Raw genomic sequence first — 25,133 nt, 5'->3', positions numbered from 1 at the left:
AGCCTTAAAGATGGAACAACAACCAAAAAAAAGACAGAGCTTCGCTACAGCCTTAAGAGCTTGCATAATGTTCATATTTTACTTATTCTAGAAGCATTAGGGTCCAGCTGGATGAGGAACTTTCCCCAAGTTTATGAGCAGTTTCTGCTCCTTTGGAACACGCTTTCCCAATGGTCTCGTCTAAGTAGCGCTTTTAGCAAAAGCTAGCACAAAAGATAAGATCTGGTTCTCTGAGCAGTAAGCCAAAAGGCGCTATGACCATTTTCTAAAATACAGCCTTGCTTAGAAATGTTTTTCCAGTGTGAAGTATTTGTTTTTCCGTGTATATGCTTGAGTTTTGGTACTTTTTGTGGCAATGTGGTTGCAGGTCATTGTTTCTTGTAACAGCTTGTTCTATATGCTTTTCCTGGATATTACACCCGTATGGAGCTTAATGGAATTCCTATATGTGTTAATGGCAATGTTAACTATTCTGTATTTACATAGCTAGAGTTAATTATTAGTTAGTAAAAGCATAAATATTGACAGAGCCCGGCTTGTTCTATAGGGCATGCATGAGTGCCGCTGATCTCTGTGCAGCATTAGGAATAGTGTAAATAAATAGGTCATATTTAAGATACATTTGAAAGAGAAAGTGCCAAGCTGATGCCCAGTGAACCACACTGAGGAGAATGAGGTTCCATCAGGAAGGTGGCTGATACCACGGTTCTGCATGGCCCTGACAAAGGGATTGTGGGCACCGCTGTTCAGAGCTAAGTCTGGAAGTGCTTAATCTACAGGATTTTGCATTTGAGGGTTTATAAATTTCGAGGTGAATTCTGCTGAAGCATGTGATAGCTGGAGAAAACTGTCTTGTGACTCTTCAACAGAGGAAGATGATATCTGGACCGAGCTGAATAATGAGAATCAGCTTTGTTAATCTTAAGGTTCTGAAATAGGAAAAAAGAAATTTGCAGTGTCACTTAAATAGTCAGCATCCCTTTTCAATTTCCACTGTATTTCCTAGCAACTGAATCGGATTCAGTTTTGCAAGTCATAGTAGTCTGAAATGCTTTTTACGAGAGCGTGTGTAGAAACACTTGTACTCGTGGTCAGTAAAACACCTGCAAGTTGTGAAAAGTGAAGAGTAAAATAGTCAGAAGCTTACTGAATCTTAAATAGCTGCTGAATCAAAGTTTTCATTCATTGTCCTTCCTTCAGTTTTGACCCTAGTTTTTTAAATATTTTGTCGGCATGACCAAAGAGTTGGAGACAGAAATGTTGCACAACTCGCGTTGGATGTAAAACAAGAACCTTGATGTAACCTTGTTCAAACATAGTGTTCTAGGTGTTGGTGATTTCCAAGTATCTCGCTGTCTGACAGAGTTCCAGTAGCCCACGTTTTGATACATCTCTAGCTGTGTGTTTGTGTTTGTTCTGAAGTTTTCTGGAAAGAATGCTCACACATTAAATGGAAGGGAAAATAAATTTTAAAAAAAAGGTGTCCCTTTTTGTTTGTTTTGTTTCTGGTTAAGTGCCTTAGATTGTGTTGTGCTTCGTTAGGTGGATCGCTGCATTTCCAAGACCATTCTCATGTTTGTTAAGGAGAAAGTACTTCAGTCAGGCTGCTGTCATGAAGCAAAATTTCACTACATATTAAATGCTGACTCAAAACGTGCACACGCCCCTATTAAGGTCTTTGAAGAGAGTTTGTGCTTGCACAGAAAGTAAGGGTGGAGGTGTGGTTTAGAGGTTGTACTTGTCCCTCATCCCTCTGCTGTAGCCTCACTTGGTGGTCTGGGGCAAGCACACAGAAAAGGCCCTGCATCTATTCCCCAACATACCACTCCTGTATGCCAACGATCTTTGCTACTGCGGGCACAAATCGTGATAGAAGTTCTATGGCATACTAAACGCAGCAAATACTCTGCAAGCAAATGGGAGTTATGCTTTGCTTCAGTTGAAGATAGCTATCAGGTAGGAGGTGAATATGTATAAACAGTGACTGCATCTCCACTGTTCAGCTGCTGAAAATTTTAAACAGTGGTATGGACCAAATAATTCCTTAAATTGAATGGGGTTCCTTGCTGTATTGCATAATAAACCCTTAGATGTTTTCTGTTATGTTTCATTTCAGCCTTAGTCTGTGCCTGGTCTGGAAACCTGGTCTATGACTGATCTGGAAGTGCTCTGCTTATAAAGTGCCCCCACAGACTATACAGTCAAAATTAGGATATACAGAGAAGACTGTGTGAGGTGGTGATGTGCACAGGGCTTGATCTATAGCAGTCATTTTAGTGGCAGTCTATGGTGCAGAAATAGTCATTGGTGGTTCCCTAAAGAGCATAAAAACAGCACAGGGAGGAGACTGTGGGGGAAGAAGTAGAAAGGAAAGGCTTCAGAAAGTGTTGGTCCTACTTCTTTAAATGGTATATTTTTATCTTTTCAAGTGTGCTTTCAAGTATTAGATATAGAGTTACTGTAGAGGCTGAAATGGAGTGAAATTGAAGTAGATAGTGACATAGGGGGGTGAAAAAAGAAGAATGATCTAAAAATAAGATGTGAGGAGGAGAGTTAGAAGTTAGCTATCCAATTATATCCTCAGTATTTGTCTGTACTTGAAATTTTACCTTTTCCTTTGGGTCAGAAAAAAGCATTAATGTGAATCAAGGTGTTGTATTTAACCATCTGAAATAAAAGTAGGCAAGCAGCAGTTGCCTTGTATAAACTATATGTATATATACACAAATGAAGTCCCAGGAGAACTGCCTGTTTTGTATCTGTGTACGCAGGCATTATGCAAACAAACAGAAGGGGATTATAGACAGGACTCTGAGTTTGGTTTCATCTTGATCTCTAGAAGAAGCCTGCAAACCTAAAGTTTTATTCTCAGTTGTACTCCTGAGTTCAGGAGCTGGTCCGGCTCTGCTAACTTCTGTATGTCAGCAAGTTTGCCCGCGTGACAATTTTATAGTGAAACTATAGCAAAAGAGCCAATGCTGCTCAAATCCTGTAAGTACAAAAGTAATCAGCCTCTGCACAGTGCTGTGACTTCAATCCCGGCACAGGAGCACTCATCTAACAACCGAAACAACTCCAGAGTTACCTTGTGTGCCGAACTCCTGTTCGGGACAGCGAAGAATTCCTTATGTAGAGCACTGGGACAGACCTTTCCGTGAGTACTGTGCTCATAACGGTTAGCACGTGGCAGCTCTCCCTGGCTCGGTACACCTCAGCCTTTCCTAAAAGGGCGTGATTATATAACGGCTTTGGCCCAGGAGATGAGGAAGGGGTGTTAGGATAAATCTGTTCTGTGTTACAGAGAGAGCTGGCATGGGATCCTGAAGCAGTCGTTACGTTAGCGTATCGCTGGCCCTCAGATAACGCAGGGCGATGGCTGGGGGGATGCTACCCCGAGGGTGCTCCGTACAGCTCTGCTAGCTGACCTGCCTGCACCCTGCCACAGCAAACCTGGTGCTCAGCAGATCTATTGGAGCTGAACTGGTAGCAGTACTTCCACATTTGTTTTTCTGTGCGATAGAGGATGACCATTTTGCTAACTGGATGCAGAGATTTACTAGCTGCGGAGGGTGTTAGTCAGTGTTATCTCGCCGTTAAACCTTTGCAGTGTGGTGTAGATCATCTGCAAATGGCAGCTGCAGTCTATGCTTGCCCTCCTCTCCGTGACTGTAATTTGTAGCATGGCTGGGTCCAATTTTTGTACCATACGAGACATTTTTTGCTGGCCAGAGATGGGGGAAATAAAGGTCAAGTGACCTGAGTCACAATTAAAATGTATTTTAAAATGCAGCAAAAATATTAGAAACAATTCCCACATCTTCTCCCTGTTCCCCCATGAATGCAAAATTTGAATTTGGGAGGAGAAAGTTTCCACAGCCGAACTGAAGTTGGCATGTATGTCCGAATGTGGCTGGCTGAAAGCAGAACTCCTCTGACTGTCTTGTTTGATGCACTTTGACATTTTCCGTTACAGCTTTTGGTTTTGAAGCTTGATATTAGAAGATTTGCTGCTTTCATTTGCCTTTATCTCCTGTGCCAAGGAAAAGAGAACATTCTGTTTGGGGAACTTCTCCTTTTAAAAACTTGTTGTATAATAAGTAGTTGTACAAAAAACACGGACTGGCTGCCCTCCTGAACTGTGTTTTGGATGAAGTAATATTTGCATTTATAGTGCTTACCTTGGCTTCTCTTCCATCTTATTTACTATATATATTGTTGTCTGCATCCCTCCTTTCAAACACAATAGTACTGCAGAAATTGTTTCCATTCTTTGGTTTATTTTTATTTCTTTGGCTGTAAATGCTGTAATTTAGAAAGAGAAATGGAAGTTTTAAACCCAGCTCTGTGAAGATCTGTCATGAATCTCGTGGGATGCTTGAACATCACTTTTTTTTTTTTTTTTTTGTAGCCAAGGTTGGATGCCATGGGACTTTGCTGTGGCACAGCTGTAATGAACTCCTAAGCAGCCTCTGCATTGTCAGACCCTCTCAATTACCCCTTTGATTTTTTTTTTTTTGAGAATAAAAATAGCAGTGAAGGAAATGAAAGACTTGGTGAATGATAGTGGAGAGTATGGAAGATGTAGAAAATGCCTCAGCGTGAAGTCTGTTCCTTCCTGCCTTCTCCCTGCCAGTTACTCTGCTTCCTCCGCTAAGCTTTGGTACTCTAGATGGCTAGTTCTTGTTGGCTGGCTGCAGCAATCCCACTGAATCTAGATTAGCCTCTGAATTTAACCCTAATTTCTCTTTCTTCCTAAGCACTGCTGAACAAATCTCTGTCCTTCAGGTTTTGGCCAGCACTCCAATTTTGTGCTCCCAAACTCATTGTCTTGTGTTCTGTCCCTGCGCTCTTACCCAGCACTTTTCTGTTTCCCAGACACCTCTTAGAGATGCTTTGTTGCCAAGCTTTCTGCAGCTCTCTTGATCACCGCTGCTTGCATCAGAGCATGTTAACCGTGAGTTGGTGCCGATGGCTGTGAACGGACCTGCAAAGAGCTTCCTGGCAGTTCCCACCTAGTGATGTAGGGGCAGAACAATGGTTTGTTTTTATTTTTCTTTATGTTTTCCATACGCTGATATGTTTCTTAACTCCATGCTACTGTTGATGCAGCACTGATAGGAGTTGAGTGGCAGCAAGGGACTTCTTGCTAATTGCCGTGGTGCTCGGTGTTGCTGAGTACAGATGTACCCAGTAGTGTCTTAAAGTAGCGCAACTGTTCCCTCTAACCCTACTTGTTAGCAATTTTCGCTATTGCTGTCATTTGTGTAGAAGGAAATGTGGAAGAAAAAAGTATAGGTAATGTCCTACTTCAGTAAAGTGCTATGAGAAGTCCTTGTTTTGTGTGGATAATTACATCCTTTGCCCATTGTTCCTCAAAACGAACAAGTAGATCCCTTACTTGATAGATGGAGGACGGCAACTACTTGCAAATGCATGCTTTCGTGCTTCTGCACGATCTGAAATTGATTGTGTTGTGCTTCGAGGTCATGAATAGAATCTTGAACTTTGTGTGTGCTCCCAAAAATATAATTTTGATAATTTAGCATAGTAAGTTTTTTCCCACCATTTTTTTTTTTTTTTTAGCTTTGGGAATGGAAGCAAATCCCCTCCCATTTCATGGTTTGCATAAACCCTCCTGAGATATGCGCTTCTTCCCAGCCTTGTTTATGTTGCACTTTGTTTTCTGAAGGCTTCTCACAGTAGTCTGCTAAGAGTGTACTTCCAGTCTTGGCAAATAGAAGCCTGGCTCTAGGCAAAGCTTATTTTTGACTCAAGCCTTGCTGATGCTAATGAGTAGTTCTGGGAGTCTGCGAGTGTCTCCCGTGAGGTGCTCTCCTCAGTCCCGGGGAGGAAACCTCTCGCTTCAAAATGCTTCGCTGGAGTGCAGGCTGCCTGGCTTGCACGTGCCTCGATGTAAAACGCAAGCTCAAGTTATTTGTGGTCATACTGCTATTTAAAAGCGCCTATACTAGAGCTTAGAAGCTGTGTAACACATCTGAAGAAGAACAGACAGTGAATTAGGACAGTAAATGACAATGAAGTTCAGACTGAAGCTGAGAAAATGGGGACTTGGAATGAGGTGGCTAGATGGAAGAGTACAGGAGTGTTGCTGTCTGTGGAGAGAGACGGCTCTGCTGGAGCATCAGCGTCCTGCCAAGAGGAACAGCGCTTTAAAGCAGGGTTTGTAAGGTCATTGAGCTAGAGGAGCACTTGTGCGGTTGGCTAACAGTTTCTCCCATTAGACATGCATGGGAACTAGTGGGAGAGTAGTAATCGTTTGAAGTGATTACCTCAATCATTTTCCAGTGTTTTTTTTTTGCTTGTTTCCTTAAAACATTAAATGTATTATGGTGTTCACATTTCTTAAAAAAAAGATCAACTCAGCATAAGGCTTGATATTTTGTTTCCGAAGTTTAAAACCTGGTGTCATACACATTTTTAAATCTTCTTTAGTAGCTGAGGGACAGGTAACCTTGCGTTAGCAAGCCAATTGTACAACATTTACTATGTTCATTTAATGTTGCTCATGCACTGGAGTGTGCAGTAAGCGTAAGTGTTAACAAATGTGCACGTTGTTTAATTGCTGTTTTTACTGTTTCTGTAGGGAATGAAACTTTAACAAGAAGTCTATGGTAAAGCCTGGCTAACAGCAAGAGAGGCAAGGTGTAGAAGAAATGCCTTGATGACAAGGTAGGGAAGACATTTGAAAGATACTTTTAACAGGTTTCTGTTCTGATTTGGCAGAATTCCTGTGATACTCGAGGTGCTTCTGTTTTGTTCCCTGAATTGTGTGCTTGCTAGAAGAAAATATCTGTGAAAAAGATTTTGCTAGGTGACTTTGGGGAAGGGGTGAAGGGTTTTTTCCTGGATAATTGCAGTTATTCGCATGTTCTCTAGACTGCTGAACTCAGATGTGATTTGTGCAGTGTCATGGCTGAGGAATGGTTCTGAGTAGCTGTAGTGGGACTGACTGATCCAGTTAACTTCATTTGGCTCTTGCATGATTGCTCTCCACATTTGTGTGTTGGCAGCCTACTTAGACAAGATAATGTAGCAGTGTACTCGTAAGTCTGAAATGCTAGGAGCTATTAGAACTTTACTGGCAATTTTAAAAAATTGCTCACTGATTTGTCTGTCCATTTGTCTACTCTGTGTGCCTCCAAAGGAAGGTAGGTCTTGTAATATGAGTATATGATGAATGATTTCAAAAATCGATTTCATCATTGTGTAATGAAACTTTGAGATGCTTTAAAGAAAGGTGCATTGCAGTGGCCTTCATTGGTTCCCAACCTATACTGGGAGATGGTCATTCTTTGTTTACAGACAGAATAATTCTTTGGAATCAGGCTAACAAGGTAAAATGTCACCTGTTCTAGACAGCTAATGGATTTAAATAGTTTATTAATTCTAGTTTCTTAGTATTCTCGAAGGAAAATGCAGAAAGAAATGGGAAGACAGGAAGATTAAAAGGTTACAAGGCAGGAGTTGCATCTGTCTGACAGAGAAAAGATGGTGAAGCCTCTAATGGAGTGGCACGGTCCTTTTCTGCTGTCTTTTATGGGTTGTTTTCCTCTTGTGCATACAGCAAGCATACAAGTAAACCCTTTCTGCTCTCTGGGAAGAAGCTGGCAATGCCAGAGCTGTTCCTGTGGCCTGCAGCCCACTTAAGTTATCTCTACAAAAGTCTGTGGCTAGGAACAGGCTGGATGAATTGATAGTTGATTCTTTTTTTTTTCCTTGGAAAGAGTGTAGTGCACGTATAGTAACCTTTGTCCTTCATGAAGTATCACGCCTGTGGCTGCAGCACAGATGGAATATGCAGCAGATCCGTGTTTAGTTCTCATCACGTGGTGGGGGGAAAAAAAGTTGAAATGTACTTCCCTCTCGTACTGTTTGAATGAGAAATGTGATCTGCTCAGAAATCCTGGTCGCTGAGTTAGTTACACAAAAATGCGAGCTGGTATAAAATCATGCCTCTGAACTCACGTTTGCTTTCTAAAGGAGAACTGTGGATAGCTCATAGCAAGTAGAAAAACCTTCTGGGAAGTAAAATAAGTTAGTATGTGTGATCTTCCTTCAGAAGTGAGGGGTGTGATCAAAGTCCCAGTGATACTCTTTTTAGCACAAAAGGGTCAGCCTTCTCTGTCTAAACCTGATCAGCTTTCCTGTACTAGTAGGCTGTTTTGCACTTTACAGCAGATTCATTTTCTTTTTAATACCGGCATTAGACCTGTAGAGTTGGATCACAGAGCTATAAGTTTTCACATTAATCTCTTCTCTGCAGTTCCTAAAATGCTGGAAGCTCAGAATTAAAACAGCTGTGATATTTAAGCAGCAAAAAATAATAGTGTTTCGTGAATGTTTATGGAGAAATAGGATGATATTAAAAATTTAAATTGAATACACAAACTGAGTTTACCCTTTGTCTTTCAGCAAAGTAATCAAGCTAGTTTTGTGGATCTGTGGCACGATTATCTGGTTGCTTCTCCTGTTCCCAATCTTTAGAAATCTTTAGTGAAAACTGCTCTGTTCTCCCACGCTTATTTGGTCAGTCTGCAAAGTCTCTGTTTTGTGATGTCCTTACAAGTCAGTTTGCTATTTGCAAAGATACTTTTCTTACTGTTATTGATGATTAAATTACAGTGGCATAAATCCTGTGAGCAGGGACTTTGGTAAGAGGCTGTTTATGATCCCCTGGCATTCTCTTCAGAGTTTGTATGCACTTCTGCAAAGGCAGGCATCACATCACCACTGCCATCCTCCTCCCTGTTGTTTACTCTCACTTCAGACATGCAGCCTTCAGTCCCCGGATGACTGAGGTGCAGAGAAGCGATAGTAGCTGCTTCTCAGGGCCTCACCACTAATGTCGTTGCATTTCACCTGGGAATTACATCAAGAAACACGTTCGTGCAGTGTGACTTTATTTCTGGGGGTGTCTTTGTTTTGTTTTTCCCTGGAAGTTGACTTGTAATGTTATGTGATGTATATAAAGTGGTTGGGAATACTTCTAGGCTAAGAGTTTGTATTCGGATTCATCAGTTCTTGTGAAATTGCTTTTCACATCATGATTATTTGTCACTCTGAAGTAGTTCAGATTATATACCCTCTTTCTGTGGCCTGCTAACATAAAGTTTGCATAAACCTCCTCTCACAGTAAACAGATTTTGAAAATCAGAGTATCACAGCAGCTCCAGTGAAGTCTGAGTTAGCTTGAGTGAAGCACCACTGAATTGTTTTGATCTCGCCTGCATTTCATCCCATTTTTAGCTGTGAGGCTTTGTATCACGAATCAAAGATCTAAAGGGGTGATGCATCGTCAGCTAGGCCTTTTTTCTTCCCTTTTCTTCAAGTTGCATTAAATCCTGAAAGCCTTGCTGACTTGGGCATTACTTGCTATATAACCTTAGGAAGCAAACGTGTGTGATAGCAGGTGTTTGTATGTAGGGAATTCTAATTTTAACCGCTTATAAATGAGGAGAGCTTGTCCCAGTTTTTCTTGTGTGCTTTTGGGAATGAATGTTTGAATCTGAGGCTTTTGCTATAAACTTAATCTGAAATAATTAAGCATGAGGCTTACATTTTGAGATAGGTGTTATTCTTCAGCCTTGAAGTATGTAAATCTTCCTGTTTGTTTACTTGCGGTGCTGTTTTGGCTTTTGAATCCAGAATGCTGTGCTGCAAATACCCTGAAGTTGTAGGGCTTGCTTGCAGTTTTAACAATCACAGTTCACGTTATTATTTTTAAACTAACAAAATATTTTCTTTTTAAAGACATTCTACAAATTGGTGCACTTTTGTGCAGTAGTGCTAATAAGGAAAGGAACAAAACCAATTTCTTTCTGAATTTCCAAGGTGAAGTTCAGTTTCGTAGTGTTTGTGTTGCTTTGTATTGAGCCTGTGGTTACAGGCGTATTTTTTATACATAGCAATGTAAGACATAATCAGCTTTCAGTCTACCTGCTGTCTTCAAGTCTTTTAATTCAGTGGAAAACTTCTTTTTCACTGGAGCTTATGATGGAGTAAGCATTGAGTTTAAATTGCCTGGTCGGTAGCTTTTAGCTAGCCAGCCCTTTCTTCCTGAGCAGTTCTTGAGGAATACTTTGTTATATGCATCTTCTGAACTGTCTTTGATGGTAGTTTGCCTCTGATCTGTGTTATAAAGTATTCCTTTTTGTTTTTAATGCATTTCGTGATACATTCTCAAATGATACTGCTTTTGAAAAGCAACTGCTTAAGCTCTGATATAAATCTGTTTGTTCTTCCTCTCTCTCCCTTATTAAGAACAAATGATTGCCCAGTGCATTGTAGTTTTATAATACTGTTTTAGCTTATCTTTGGTTTAGAGTGACTACTGCTTGATAAAGATAAAAAGCTGTCATGACTGTTAAAATGCAGTATACTGTAGGTAAGTTTCACAGGGAATTATGTTACAAAATACTGAGAATTTCAATTGCATTAGCTAAAAAGTGTTAGTGTTTGGTCTTGTGTTAGAGTTAAATTTCTTGTGAAATTTCTGCCTCTTTTTCATGCATTTGTTGCTTGCCTGTTCTGGATTTGTTGAAGCCAGATGTCCAGTGAAATAATAGGCACATGCAGTGGTTCAATTTGTATGTCTTTGGGTATGTAACTCGGGGAAAAATTTGAATTTGCAATCGTTACTCAATTAGCCATATATGAGAGTAATGTATTCCAGGTATTTTCAAAACAACTGAGTTCAGGTGAAATTAAGCACAGTGGGAGCTACATTCTTCTCAGAAAACAACCTGAACAATTGTTTGCAAGCTATTGCTGTGCTGTATGCTGATGATTTGATCAAGAATCGTGGTGATATATGAAAATTTCATATAGCTTTGTACTTTTTTATGTACACCAAAGGATAAGGAGAGGTAAAGCTACCAGAATGAAGGTGACGTGACAGCTGAAGTCTTGTACCAACCATTTGCATTGTTTTGAATTCTGTTTGTGGAGTTACTGAATGCTAGTAAGCTCTTCAAAGTGCTGTGTTGCAACAGTTTCTATTGCACTGACATTTCTTGCTCAGATAAAATTCAACAAAAGTGTATCTTAAAAGCTTATCTGGTTTACAAAGTTTAGAAGTTAATGACCATAAGTTCCTGAAGCTCCTTTAGTAAGGCTCTAGCACATCTAGGATTAGATTTAGATAAGGATTTTTAGCCCATTTCTGTGTTCTGCAACAGGATGGAAAGTTATTTTCCTTATTTGCAAAATCATGCTATTAAATAAGATGTTGGGTTTATGAGACAGACAAAAATATTCAAGAGTCTCTGGCAAAGAGGTAACTAAATCTCCTGATGGGTTGTACGCTGCATTGTTTTCAAGGCTGTCTTTTCATCATAAAAATATTACTTTGCTTGCGTTGACATTTATTTACAACACTGGTACCCAACACTGGAAAAATATATATATACGCATACATACACACAAAAAGAGTTTATATATAAAGAATCTTTTATCAATATGTTTGAGGAAGGAAGAATATAATTTCCCAATACAATTTAGCTGGAACAGCAGGACTATGTTCCTTCTCATTATGGAAAGCTTCATGTGGTCTTGAATATTATTATTTCTCGGTGGTCTGCACTCCATTGTAGTTGACTTAGTCTAAATGATTTATTAAAAATACTTGGTATGTTGCTGGTGTATCGCTGCCTATGGGTGGTTGCACGTTGAGGATCTGAGTCCCAGAGTTTTATGAAATAACCTAGTATCAGCTCCTAAGATGCAAAATGGAAAATACTACATGATCTGATGATGGGTCTCTAATTCTTTTGTATTATTTTATTGTGTTTTCATTCCTTTTTAAAAGAAATTATAACAGATCTGAAATAATCAAATTATTCTTAGTTTACAACAGAAAATTTGCAATAGTATAATGATCTGTTTCTTTCCTACCAGTTCTATCATCTTGTAATGGAAGATGGAAGACAAAGGAGCTCGTGTTGCTGACTACTTCGTTGTCGCAGGATTAACAGATATTTCAAAACCACTAGAGGAAGAAATCCACTTCAATGATGCTTGCCATAAAATTGCTAAACCAAAAGAACCTATTACAGACGTAACAGTAATTATTAAATCCCTAGGGGAGGAAGTTCCTCAGGGATATAAATGCATAGATGTTACTCCCTCAGGACTGTCTGCAGATCTCAACAATGGCAGTCTTGTAGGACCACAGATATACCTTTGTTATCGCCGGGGAAGGGATAAGCCCCCACTTACTGACTTAGGGTGAGTGGTTTTTCTGTTTACAGCAGGTGATTTGGGGCAATTTTATGCTAATAAAGCAGGTGTATTGAAACGTCATCACTTTTGATATAAGGCATGCTCCCAACAGAGAGATTGTTGACTTGAGCATGCTGTAACACTGCCATGGTAATGGTGCGTGATGGCTGACTTTCAGTAACAGTTGTAATCCTTGCATTTTGGAGTTTTCAAAGCAATTTATAATTTTCAGTGTATATATTGGGTGGGAGAAATATTCATGTATGTATTACGTACTGAAATGAAGTCAATTGCATGACATTCAATTCTTTGAAAAGATTCATTGCCTGATCCTATGGAAATAACATTATTTTGCAGTAAACAAAACACTAAAAAGCAATTATACATGAGGAATACTACTTTCATCACAGGTTTTTTCTGTTAAGAGTGCAGTTTGCTGTAATGTTGACTGAACTTGCCACTAAAATGTTTTGATCAGATGAGACAAGCTGCTGCCAGACTAGTACTATTCACTTATAATTCTAATATATAGTATTAGCATTTGAAATATTAAGAAAAAAAACAACCTGCATGCATTCTGATATTTATTCATCTCATTTTAATCAGGGTCTTGTATGATGGGAAAGAAAGACTAAAGCAAGGCTGTGAAATAATTCAAGCTACTCCATATGGTCGGCCCGCCAACATCAGTGGCAATGCCTCGTCACAAAGAGTGTATGTCACTTACCGAAGAGCGTCTGAAAACATGGCCCAAAACACGCTGGCTGTTACGGATATATGTATAATCATACCAAGTAAAGGAGAAACCCCGCCACATACGTTCTGCAAAGTTGACAAGAATCTTAATAATAGTATGGTAAGATTCAAAATCTGAATTTTGAACACTTGCTGTTCAGTGATGTAATGTTTGTGGAGTGTTTATGATGGTTTGCATCTGTATTCTCTAAAGACAAATCAAGTCTTGGAAGAGTTCAAGGTTTACATTACTTTTTTTGTGCTTGGAGCTAAGTCTTTTTGGAAGTCTTGGGTCAAACAGACTTTGTAGTGCTGACATACAAATTCTGACTTTGGATTAGTCCTTACGCACGGTGATGCAACATGCTCTCTGACTGGAGAGTTCACAGGCTGGTTTACTGTTGTGATGGGAATTCTGTATCTAACAGCTGTATTTTTTGTTTTTAAACTCTCCTATTACCTGCAGCACTATTTCGTGTCATTCACTTCTGTCATTTCATAAGCTTTTTCTCAGAAGAAAGATGCTTGTAAGCAATGTTGTATCCTGCTGCCTGTTTAAAACAAAACCATATTAATGGTTCCAAAGGTAGACTTCCTAAAATACACAGGCATCACAGCCCTTTGATTTGCAGAACTTAATGTTTAGGTATCTCCTCGTTGAACCTTCAACCCTACATGCTGGCTCTATAATGTGTACCTGTTTTTAAATAAATGTCTGTGGACATCAACAAATGAATTTTTTAGTTCTGCCAGCTCCTGTACTGACTGGGCTGTGGGAGTGCTGTCTTATGTAAATTATTTTCTTTCTGCCAACCCTAAAAGCTTTATGTGCTATTAAAGGGTGCACCTATTCTTCCAGTCTGTGTCTTTCCCTCTTGCTTTATTTTGGTGTCCAGAAGTTGAGAATGGCAAAAAAAATTAAAATGGGATCAGTGCCAAAAAGGAAATAATTGTTTAGAAGCTGAAAAAACTACGATGTTAGAGTGCTGTATCACAGATGGAGTAAGAAATGAGGCTTAAACATTAGTGTGATTAAAATGCAGGCACAAAAGAAAATGAAGTATTAATTTAGAGTAATTCACTGATTTAGTCCATATCAGAAAGACTGGTGTGGGTCTGTAAATAAAAATGTCTGCATGTATGCATGTGTATCTATCTATACACACGTTCAAGCCAGACGTTTAACAAAATGGAGAAAAGCTTAAATATTTATATAGATGATGATTGTACTTGCAGTTCTGTAGTTGAATTAACAAATATTTTGCAGGAGAATTTATAGCTGTCATGCTTCAGACTGTAAACTAGTTTTGTTTTATAGCTCAGACCGAGGCCTCCTCTGGGCTGGTTATCTGAGAGCTGACGTGGTACTTCCAAGTCACCTGTTCGTGGCCCTTGTCAGAGAGGATACTGCAACAGGCCACTAATTTCTGTATCTTAATGTGCTACGTTTGTATGTAGATTGTGGCTCTTTGAAAATGAGGAAGAAGTTGTCTTCCCCTGCTACTTTCTGTTATGTCCTCTTATTATATTCTGCTGTGTAATCCAATAATTTCTTTTGTTTTACAGTGGGGCTCAGCTGTGTATTTGTGTTATAAAAAGTCTGTGGCAAAAACCAACACCATATCATATAAAGCTGGTATGTAGCTACTATCTAGCATTTTTATCTTCAGGAACTACAGGGTTATTTGTAATGTGATACATTTCTTCTCTTTAGGAATTACTTGACATAGATGCCGTCCTGATATTGTTAAAAAGTGAATCTTTCCCTGAAGGTTTATCTTAAAATAACTTTCTGAAACAAGCCTTAGAATTATGTCTCATGATTCTCTTGTCTTAAAACGTGCTTTTAATTAGAAGCTTGGCTGTGTTTTGATAGGTTTCTAGAAACCTGTGTGTCTCCCATCTGTATTTTTGTTGCTGATGAGTGTCTTTAGAGGCTAAGTGTGTGTGTGTGTATATCTATACGTAGGAAAGTATCTCAAAAATTATTTAATGTATTTTCATGATTGCTTTCTTTAAGAAACATTGTGAAGAATAATGCAGAGTTCCAAACTGCCTTAGACATCAGTGGCATTGAACTCTTTAAGCATTTTTGGATTGTGTATAATCTTTACTTTCCTACTTATAAGACAGAATCAGATTTGCTCTCTCTCTGATGAAATTTATTGTTGTTTTTATAAAGCCCTTGATTTCATTTAAGTGTAGGCCACAAGCATGATTCACGTTTAAGCTTTAGTGCACTTCTATCCCCTTGAGATGCTGCTGTCTGTAAACAACAGTAGTTTAGGTCTTACTAAAAGGTGCATAATAAATTAGTAAAGAAAAATTTAAAAAAGACCCAATATCTGGTAGTGGCTTGCACAAAACTTTGCTTTAGGGAGGGGGAACAGACAGACACAGCATGGGACACAAGGAGACCAAACAGACCCATTTTTTGATTATCAGTTTTTACTGCTGACTAGTATTTCTCTGTATAGTAGGAAAGAATGTGTAGGGATTATATTTTCTGATATAGAAAAATCCCTTCCCATAACGTTCTCAGTTTGCCGTCCCCAGGCTGTCAATAAAAAGAGATAGCTACAGCCATATGATGTAATTGAAGACCTGTGTGTTAAGAGCCTCTCCTTCAGAACTGTGTTTTACAGCTGTATTTAAAGCTGTCTAAATGCATTAGTGTGATAGTACATTAGCCAAAACCTCAGATGAGGTGGATCAGCATAGTTTGTTAGCTCAGTTCTGGTGATAGCATTGTCTTTTGTTTCTGTTTTTCTATTTGCTGCCTAACGCTTCCATTACCAGGTTTTCCTGGAGACCTTTGTAAGCAAGAAATAATTACTTTCCCTGAAAAGCTGACAGCATTGGTGTTATTTCTCAGTTGTTCAGGTTACCCTCTTTTAATAAACTTAATTTTTACTCGTGATGGTTTTGAACTATTATAATAATAGCTAAGGGGTCCATAACCTGTAAACAGAAAATAAGAAATCAGAATAGTTCCTAGAGCGGTAACTAAGTAGGACTTGAGTACTGCAGGTGATTTCTCCTTATGCTGTCTCTTTCCAGCTGCATGCTATACCTTATTATTTCCAGCTTTCCTTTACTGCCTTCCTGAAGTTATTATATGCTCATATGCAATTTCTGTGGGCATGTTTTTATGGCGTGAGCTACTGTAAATTTTTCCACTACTACTTATGTAACTGCCGCTTTACAAATTGCCTTTAAAGGTTTAATATGCAGATATCCTGAAGAGGATTATGAATCATTCCCATTACCAGAATCTGTGCCTCTTTTTTGCCTACCTATGGGTGCAACGATCGAATGTTGGCCATCAAACAGTAAATACCCTCTCCCGGTTTTTTCTACGTTTGTACTAACTGGAGCTTCTGCAGAAAAGGTAATTCGAGTTAAACATCTGGTTGTATATCTGTCCACATTGAAAACGGATATTTTTGTAGACAAACTTGAATCTATTCATTTGGACTTAATTCAAAGCCTACTTTAAAGAGTGTTTTTTATTTCATAATTTTTCATTTATTACACTGCTGAACTGTTGATAATATAAACCTGTTGTTTGCTTTTCCGTCTTCTTAACTTTTGAAACTACAGAGCTATAAAAATCCTGAGTGAATATACAAGCAAATACACTATACTTTTTTGTTGCCAGCATGTAAACTTTGCGTGTATGTACTTGTCCTATGAAGTACATAGGGTGTCAGAGGAACACTGTTCTGAGCTGTTTATTAAAGGATTCTTAGAATAGCTTAAAAGGTAATTGTATGAACAGTTGACTGTAGCTGTATAATCTTTTTTCCCCTCACACTTAAATTGTTTCCTAGATTAATCTTTCTCATATGACATTAAGAGTTTAAATAATAGTCTGGACTTTCACAGCCATAAGAATATTCCAGAATAAATTACTTCAAAAGGAGATGGCACTAATGTAACTTTCCAAACAGCAACGTAAATTTGATTTTCTTATGCGTTTGCTTTGAAGGCTTAGGCAAATGTATTCACTTCAAATCAACTGCATTGTTTACAGGTGTATGGTGCTGCTGTTCAGTTTTATGAATCGTATCCAGAAGAGAATCTTACAGAGAAACAAAAATCTCAACTGGGATTAACAGCTGCTATCGAGGGAAAGTCAGATGCGTGCAGAACCGTTCAAACAAACAAGTGCATTTGTCTGCTCTCTCACTGGCCTTTCTTTGATGCTTTCAAGAAGTTTCTTACCTTCCTGTATCGTTATTCCATTTCTGGTCCACATGTCCTGCCCATTGAGAAGTAAGTAACTCCAAAAACCCCTAGTAGTCATTTCAGCTGATGTGAGCACTTCTGTTGCTTGTAACTTTCCTATAATATCCTTTTGATCTTAGTCATCAAACATTATTTGTAATGATTACACTAGATCAAGCAACTCTGCTCTGTTGATTAAACATACCTGGTTGTACATCATGACAAAGTAGAGATTTTTATTTTTAAGTGCCTGTGAAGGTGTGTGTATCTGTAGCTTTTTTATCCTTTAAGGGCTTTGAGTCCTTAAGCATATTCATTAGAGCAAGATTATAATTATTTTCTCAGTATTACATATATCACTCTCCTAATTTTATGTATGCAGTTTTGCATTTTCTCAGATACCAATTTATGGTGTAATAAGATAACAGATTAAGTTTGAATTGTTGTGCTTTAATAACCTTCCACTATTTGTGATTAATAAACTCACTTTCTCCTTACGTGAAGGATTTTGCATTTTAAATTGCAGAGTAAATCCTTCCATCCAAGGAGGGATTGATACCTGTAATTAGTGTGTAATACCATTTAACACTTCTAGGCTAAAGCAACCTTATACATCAGATTTCAAATGCAGTATCTGTTTTTTATATTATGCTTCAGTGTTTTTTCTAATTGAACTTTGATCTCATGACATTTTGTTTAAGTATTTTTGTGATGGTTTATCCATTTCATTATTCTGCTTTGTAACCACTATACTTATTTTAAAATTCTGATGATCTCTTGAGGTCCCTTCCAACCCCTAGAATTCTGTGATTTTTATAGTACTAGTAATAATTTTGTCTTCAGGTAAAATGGTTTAAGCTTATTATTTCTACTAAATCTTTTTTTTCTTCTAGACATATTTCTCATTTCATGCATAAAGTTCCTTTTCCATCCCCTCAGAGGCCAAGAATACTAGTGCAGGTAAGTGTAAAACTTTTCCTAACAGCTATGTCTTAAGTGAAGGCAAAATTGCTGTTGAACAGGTTAGTTAATGGAAACTGTAATAGGCATATTCAAACTTTTTTTTTTTTTTTAATGTTCAGGACTTTTCCTAAATATATACACTAAAAAACTTTACAGATGTCTTATATGGTCTTGTTCCCAGCTTAGTTTAGTACTCTAATGAAGTATTACAATATACCAAGAAGGTTACAAGATTACAAGAAGTTTTAGTGACCTTAGAACTTTTTTTTCTTTGAGTATATACAGAAATTCATGAAAAGCTACCCAAAGTTGGCATCTGGTTTGACTTTTTTTTTTTTGCAATAGCTTTTGAAATATTTTCTTGCCCCTCTTTGAAAACTGCATGTAAAATAAAGAGGTCTAATAAAATTAAAATCCCATGTGAAGAGTGTATTCACAGTTACCCTCTTAGCCAAAGGGCTTCACGCTGTCCTCTACATAATGAGTAGTTATTAGTGAAAACTGTGAGGGCCATGCACATTCAACCAAGGTACAGTTTATCAAATGTGACTTATTCTATTCTGCCTCCAAGATCTAAACATATTTTACCATGTGTGAGGTTACCTGTTACTTTAAATTATATCCATCGACACTGTTTGTAGGAGAGAGGGCAAGTCTGTGTTAGACTTCTCAAGTGTTATTTAAATCTTTCCTTTTCTTCCTAAGAGGCAAAGCAGGTAGAGACATTAAAACTTTATTGCTGAGGAAAAGACATCTCTTTTCTGACTGTAGCTATTCAGCCAGCCCTGTGGTTTTGAAGGAGTTATTGCAAAAACAATGTTACTGTGTTACTTCCTGTAGAAAAATAAAATATGGAAGAGCCTTGTGCAGTTTTCAGTCTTAATGCGATAACTTCTATGCTAGAGAAGTCTTTCAGAACAAATGAAATCTTGGGTTGTGTCTTGATGTATTAAATATTAAAGATACTCCATAATGCACTTGTATTTTCTAGAGAACTGACATTTATTGCTCTTCTAGAAAAAGGGGTATGAGAACAACTGCATTGAAACTGTATCTGATGTTTCTGTCACATCTGTTACGATTTGGAAGTTCCATTCAAAACCCAGTGTGTTGACATTGTTTTTCTGTGTATTCCTCTTCGATAAAATATTTACAGTAGGGAACACTAAACACACACTTCCAGGAAACTGAGTTTCGAGGAAAACATTTGATTTAATTTTTTTAGTCTAAATTTTTAGGGAACTGTATCAAAGTATAGATGGGTGTGTATCCTGGAACAAAAGTTGAGGACATGGGTGAGTGATGTGAGATTGTCTGTGACACCTTGCTGTTTTCAAAACCCTGTATGTATCAAGTTAATACAGCTTTAGTAGCTGATACCACAGATGCATAGCTTTTAAAAATGAGCAGTAGTTGTTGTCTGCGAGTATCTATCTACTTCCTTCAAGCTGTTTCCAAGGGCTTCTGAGTTTTTTGATACTGCACTGAATAAAATCACAGGTGATAGTATCAAAGATGTTTTCCCCAAAATTTTGTGATCAGTGGTTTTATTTCTGAAGATTACAGGTTTTAAGGTTTCTGTTTTTTTTTGAAGAAATAACTTTTCTCTGTAATTTAACTTAAGACTATTTTTTTTGCTAAGTAACTAGTATGGCAAATCATTCTGAATATATGCTAATGTTAAATGTCTTGCCTGTGTGCTTTCTGAAAGGGAGACTTGATATATTTTAGTAACTGCATGTATGCCAGTCTAGATGTGTGACCCATTCTTAGATCCTTCTTAACATCTGTTATAAGTCAGAGAGAACACGGCACATGTCTGACTTTTATTGATGGTTATAATTACTTTGGAAATTAAGCATTCAGGAATGTTGCTGACTGCCCTTTTCCAGCTGCTATTGTTGATGAGTTGTTTCTGATCTGCTAGACCAAATTCTCCATGTCCTACACCCCCTTATTACCCAGATGTTGCTCTTCTAATGATGTATTCACAGCCTGCAAACTTCAAGTGTATCAAGTAATATGTTTCTCCCCCTGAAGAACAGGGGCAGAAAGTGCCTCTTCTGCCTGAGGGAGGCATGCGCTTTGAATAGACGCTTGGTTGTGTTTATGTGCTTGTGATGAAACACAAAAGTCATAGGACATTAGGCTGATGCTTCCTTTCTGGGAATAGTTTATGCAGGTTACCTCAGGCTGAAAAAATGAGTTCTTTGAATTCTTGCACCAAGCAAGTTAATGGTGGTAGTTGTCACAAGATGACTTACTGGAGAACAAAGCTAGCATGTAAAGTGGTGTGGTCATCCTGATTTGTCATTGGAGCTAAATGGAGCATTGGCCTTCCAAAGTTCTGTTGTATGAAATATGAAAGGATGCAGTACTGCAGACACTTCTTATTGTATGTTTTGTATGCCTGACTGTCCAGGCACAGCATTAGGTAACGTGATGCTTTGGCATTTGAACTACTATTCCATCTCATGTTTCTGATTTCTATTGTCCAGTCACCTGCAGTGGAGTATAAGGTGAAACATACTCAGAAATTAAATGCTACTAAAACACATCTGATCTTGCAGCTTAACTGTACAAGTTTACTGTGACCTGCTGAACTGCTACTGCTGTTTGTATCTGTGCCTTTATGCAGTAAATAGACAAAGCATGACTTAGCAGTGAGGATTAAGCTAACTGGTATCTTGGTACCCTTGGTTTACTAGACTGAAAACATGTCAGATGAGCCGTGATAAACTGATTGCATATCTGTATTCTTGTACTCATTTAATTCTTCTATTTATGTTGAATATATGAATGGCTTCTCCTGTCACCGTAAGAATATCGCCATTTTGTCCTATCACTATAAGATCTTTGTCTTGGATCCTTGACCAGTATGAATTTCAGGATATACCAGACTTGAGCTGAGCAATTTCTACTAGCTGAGAGCCTAATTCTTGTGTCTTCTGAAGGAAATATTACTTTCTAATACAGTCTGCCACCTGTCCCCTTGTTGTGTTTTGTCCGTCTCCTTCCTGCTCAATCTAAAAAGAATCCTCCCTGAAAGCTGTGTATGAACTATGGGTCATCGCTTCTCTGAAGATTTAGAAGGGTTTACTTTCAGCAGTTAATATATTCACTTTTTAGTGTATTAGCTAGTTTAAATTCCCTTTTTTATGGATATACAACGTGCTCAATTCTGCCTGAGAAAGGAAGGGAATGCTTTGCCTGCTTTTCATTCAAAGATACTGATGCATAGCACTGCACTCTGCTTTCCATAGCACTGTACAACTGGATTATGTAAGGTCTGGCATAGTTTAAATTTTATCTCTGTGTTCTGTGCTATTGCTGTATAGCTTCTAATAAATAAGTTCAGAATAAAACCAATGTATTTTAAAATCTTTTTTTCCAGCTATCTCCACATGATAACCTGATTCTTAGCCAACCTGTATCATCACCCCTTCCACTGAGGCAAGTAGCAGTATCTTCTGTTTAAATGTGAAAGGTGTTCTGGCTTAACAGTACCGAAAAGTTTCAGTGCTTTGAGCTGTGATGGTGCCAATTTAAGTCTTCTTGTCTGGTGCCTTTTGTAATTATTGTATCTGAAATTTATTTATGGGATTAGACCTATGCCCTGTCAAGGAGATATACTTAATACTATCTGTGCTTGATTTTTGTTGTGGTTTTAATTTTCTTTTGGTTTTAAATAATTCTAGTGATTCTTGAGGCAGAAGATAGTTAGATGCCCCTTGTAGGAATTGGTACCTGGGCTCCCACGATAGTACAACTTCGGTATTGCGGGTTAATTAAAGAAGTTCTGTGACTGTCTGAACTTTTATGTCTGTGCAGGAGAATTATTAAAGAAATACATGTAGCTTCCCTGTAAATTGCTACTCAAAAAGAAAAAACATTGTGCATGTGTCATAAAAAGAAGTTTAGAGTAAGAGTCTGAAGGTATCATGGTTACTGTTGGAAGATAACTATTCTCCACTGGACAATGAAATATACCAAGTAGTCTATTTTGCTGTCTTCTTAAAAAGAAATGTTTATAGATTTAAGTTTATAGAATCTTTTTCTAATACCTTGTTTTCTCTTTTTTTTTTCTGGTCACTTATAACTCACCAGTGTGTTTATATTTTTGGACAGTGGGGGCAAATTTTCTACACTACTACAGAACCTAGGACCTGAAAATGCAGTAACTCTGCTTGTGTTTGCTGTGACGGAACATAAAATTCTCATCCACTCATTACGACCTTCTGTCCTTACTAGTGTGACAGAGGCATTAGTCTCTGTAAGTAATATTCTTTTAATCATGCATTTCTACGTGGAAAGAATAATATTTTTTAAAGATAAAATCTAAATAGTGGTAATGTTGTTAGGCTTAGAAAGAACTTAAAAATTAGAATAAAATTTAAGATCTTTAGCAACATCTCTAATGATGTTCCATGAAGACCACAGAGAAGGGATAGCTACTGTTGGCTTTTTGTGTGTAAATATCATAGGTGATTATGTTTCAGTCATCACAGTGCACTGACCCCAAACTCAGCGATTTCCTGTTTTTTCTCAAGTAGTACTGAATCCTATATTTTAGAAGAAAGGAAAATAATATGCAATTAACATTCTCAATCAGCATTGTTTCCCTACCTCTGCTGTATGCAGTCTATTACACTGAAGAGCTTTGTTTCTACAGATTAAACAAACTGAAATTTAGAGAAATGAACCCACTTTACTATAATTCTAGAGGCATTTTATTTAATAAAGTACTCTATTACCTGTCAAATATTTTTGAAGTGGGGATTAGTCAAGTGTGTTTTATAATTGAATAGACTATTAAGCATGTTTAACCTATGTTTTTATCTCTGCATGTTTTCAAAGATGATATTTCCCTTCCACTGGCCTTGCCCATATATTCCTCTCTGTCCCTTGGCACTGGCAGATGTATTAAGTGCGCCATGCCCGTTCATAGTGGGGATTGATTCAAGATACTTTGATCTCTATGACCCTCCACCAGATGTTAGCTGTGTTGACCTAGATACCAATACCATTTCTCAGTAAGTATTTATTAACAATTTGTCTTTCATGTTAACTTTATTTTACTCCCCCTTTTCAAAGGAAAACTTGCCTTTTTTTTTTTTGTGGTGAAACTTGAGTGGCTTATTTGTTTGCTTGCTTTAAACCTCTGAAATTTCTAATATATAATCTTTATCAAAATGAGGATGCTAGAAATAACTATTTCTTGTTCAACATGGCAGAGCGGAGGCACAATCCTCATGGAGCATTACTGCCTCTTACTCTGTTACATTGAAATCTTACTGCACGGGTTAGCACATTTCCTGGATTAATCATATTATGTTTTGTTTCATTGGTTCCCTAGAGGAGAATAATCATCTTAGCTTTTCCTGATTGGCTTTCTTAGTGTTAAAGAAATTCTAATGTCTTCAGATGGACATCTGCTTGAAAACTATATCAATGAAATTATAGTCCATATCAATATGAAGTATAGGAACTTGATACTGAGAATTAGAGATCTAAACTTTCATGAATTAGAGTCTTAATTAAGACTTAAAATAATTCCATCATTAACAAATCAGAATAAATTTATTAATATTTCTCCTTCAGATCTGTGTAGAGTCCAACATTTTTCTATCATACTAATTATCTAGCATCTGAAATAGTAAGGGATAGCAGTGCTCTATTAAAAGCGTTGGGAAATGGTATCAATAGCCAACATACAGAAGCTATAAGAGCACAAGGAAGACAAAAGTAGCTTCTGTCCAGAATTTTAGTCCAAAGGCAAGACTGGAATGAAACCACAAACACAGATCATCTGTTTTGGCTTCTGAGTAGGTATTTCCATGTCAATATTGTTATGATACTCAAAACAAGTATTATTTATTTTTGTGATGATGTGATACAGAAAAGAGGGTAAGACGTCTAATTCCGAATTAAAATAATATTTAGCCCATATTTCAGAATTTACACTTGCATTTCAGTAGAATGCTTAATATATTCTGTGTATACTTAATGCAACTTCATTCTCAAAGTCTTTGGTCAGTGTTCTTTATTATCCTTTTGCTGGCAGCAGTCTTTCAGCATTATTATGCTTAACTAAAAACGTAAGACCTTTTTCTTTTAAATTTTCTTATTTATAGGCTCAACTTTGTTTCAGTAGTTCTGTGTAGATTTAAAAGAAGACTGTAAAGAAGACATTAAGCATTTGTAAATAGGATTTACGGATTTTATGCTGGTATCAAGCTTGTACAGTAGTTCTACTCTGAAGCTTTTAGGAACTGGTTCAAACTAGACTGCAGTAACTTTGTTTTGTTTAGTTTTTGGTTAAGAGGAAAGCTTTTGTACGTTTCCTCTGTTATTCGTCTAAGTAGATACGTATTCGTTAATGGAAATAGTTTCTTATTTCCAATTATTTCTGTTTCCATATTACTTTTATCTGATTTTCTGTATGTTTTCATAGGACACAATAGAATTAACTCGTTTTTACAGGAAAAAAAAGAGCGTCAAACATGCTGACAGTTTTTCCAACTTTGATAGGGTCTCGAGGCTTGCTGGTGCCCTCTGTTGACAAAAAAAAAATCGTAATTTTTTTAAAAAATATATATATATATTTTTAAATAATAACAATGTAGTTAAGTCTGTATCTCTGTGCACTAAATGCAAAGCAGTTATATCAAGTTTATTTCAGGATGTTATCAGTATTCTAGCCATTATCCTACTTTAAATAATTGCAACTTAGAACGTAGCATGTGTAGTGGTAGCTTGTGTGATGGCAAGTGCTTAATTCTGTTAATCCATCCATCTTTAAGTTCTCTGTGGATCGATTTCAGTGCTAAACTGTGTCTCCATAATGATTATCCTGAAAGAATAGGTGTTGGTTGAATGCCTGTAATCAAATCTCCATACAGTAAATCAAGTTTGACTTTGTTAGCTGGCTTTCAGTCCTTCTCAGCACTGTTTCAATGGAGCAA

The 25,133-nt window shown here is 37.5% G+C and overlaps 1 protein-coding gene across 5 annotated transcripts in view; it reads left to right on the top strand.

The window, feature by feature from the left end:
• DENND4A (DENN domain containing 4A) overlaps positions 1-25,133 on the top strand; it is a 50,439-nt gene that overhangs the window by 2,220 nt on the left and 23,086 nt on the right. For 4 of the 5 annotated variants that reach the window (XM_035335591.1, XM_035335594.1, XM_035335590.1 and 1 more), the window contains exons 2-11: positions 6,605-6,690; positions 11,917-12,246; positions 12,847-13,096; positions 14,542-14,611; positions 16,197-16,366; positions 17,012-17,253; positions 18,099-18,165; positions 21,563-21,621; positions 22,297-22,441; positions 23,026-23,201. In XM_035335591.1, the coding sequence (XP_035191482.1) occupies positions 11,939-12,246; positions 12,847-13,096; positions 14,542-14,611; positions 16,197-16,366; positions 17,012-17,253; positions 18,099-18,165; positions 21,563-21,621; positions 22,297-22,441; positions 23,026-23,201 (1,487 nt within the window). In that variant the 5' untranslated portion in view covers positions 6,605-6,690; positions 11,917-11,938. The remainder of the gene's footprint in view (positions 1-6,604; positions 6,691-11,916; positions 12,247-12,846; positions 13,097-14,541; positions 14,612-16,196; positions 16,367-17,011; positions 17,254-18,098; positions 18,166-21,562; positions 21,622-22,296; positions 22,442-23,025; positions 23,202-25,133) is intronic. The other variant, XM_035335593.1, reaches the window with a different exon arrangement.

This window comes from Oxyura jamaicensis, chromosome 10 (genome assembly GCF_011077185.1).
Source record: "Oxyura jamaicensis isolate SHBP4307 breed ruddy duck chromosome 10, BPBGC_Ojam_1.0, whole genome shotgun sequence".
NCBI lineage: Eukaryota > Metazoa > Chordata > Aves > Anseriformes > Anatidae > Oxyura > Oxyura jamaicensis.
The sequence above is the reverse complement of the archived record's forward strand: the minus strand, read 5'-3'. Positions and strand labels throughout refer to the sequence as shown.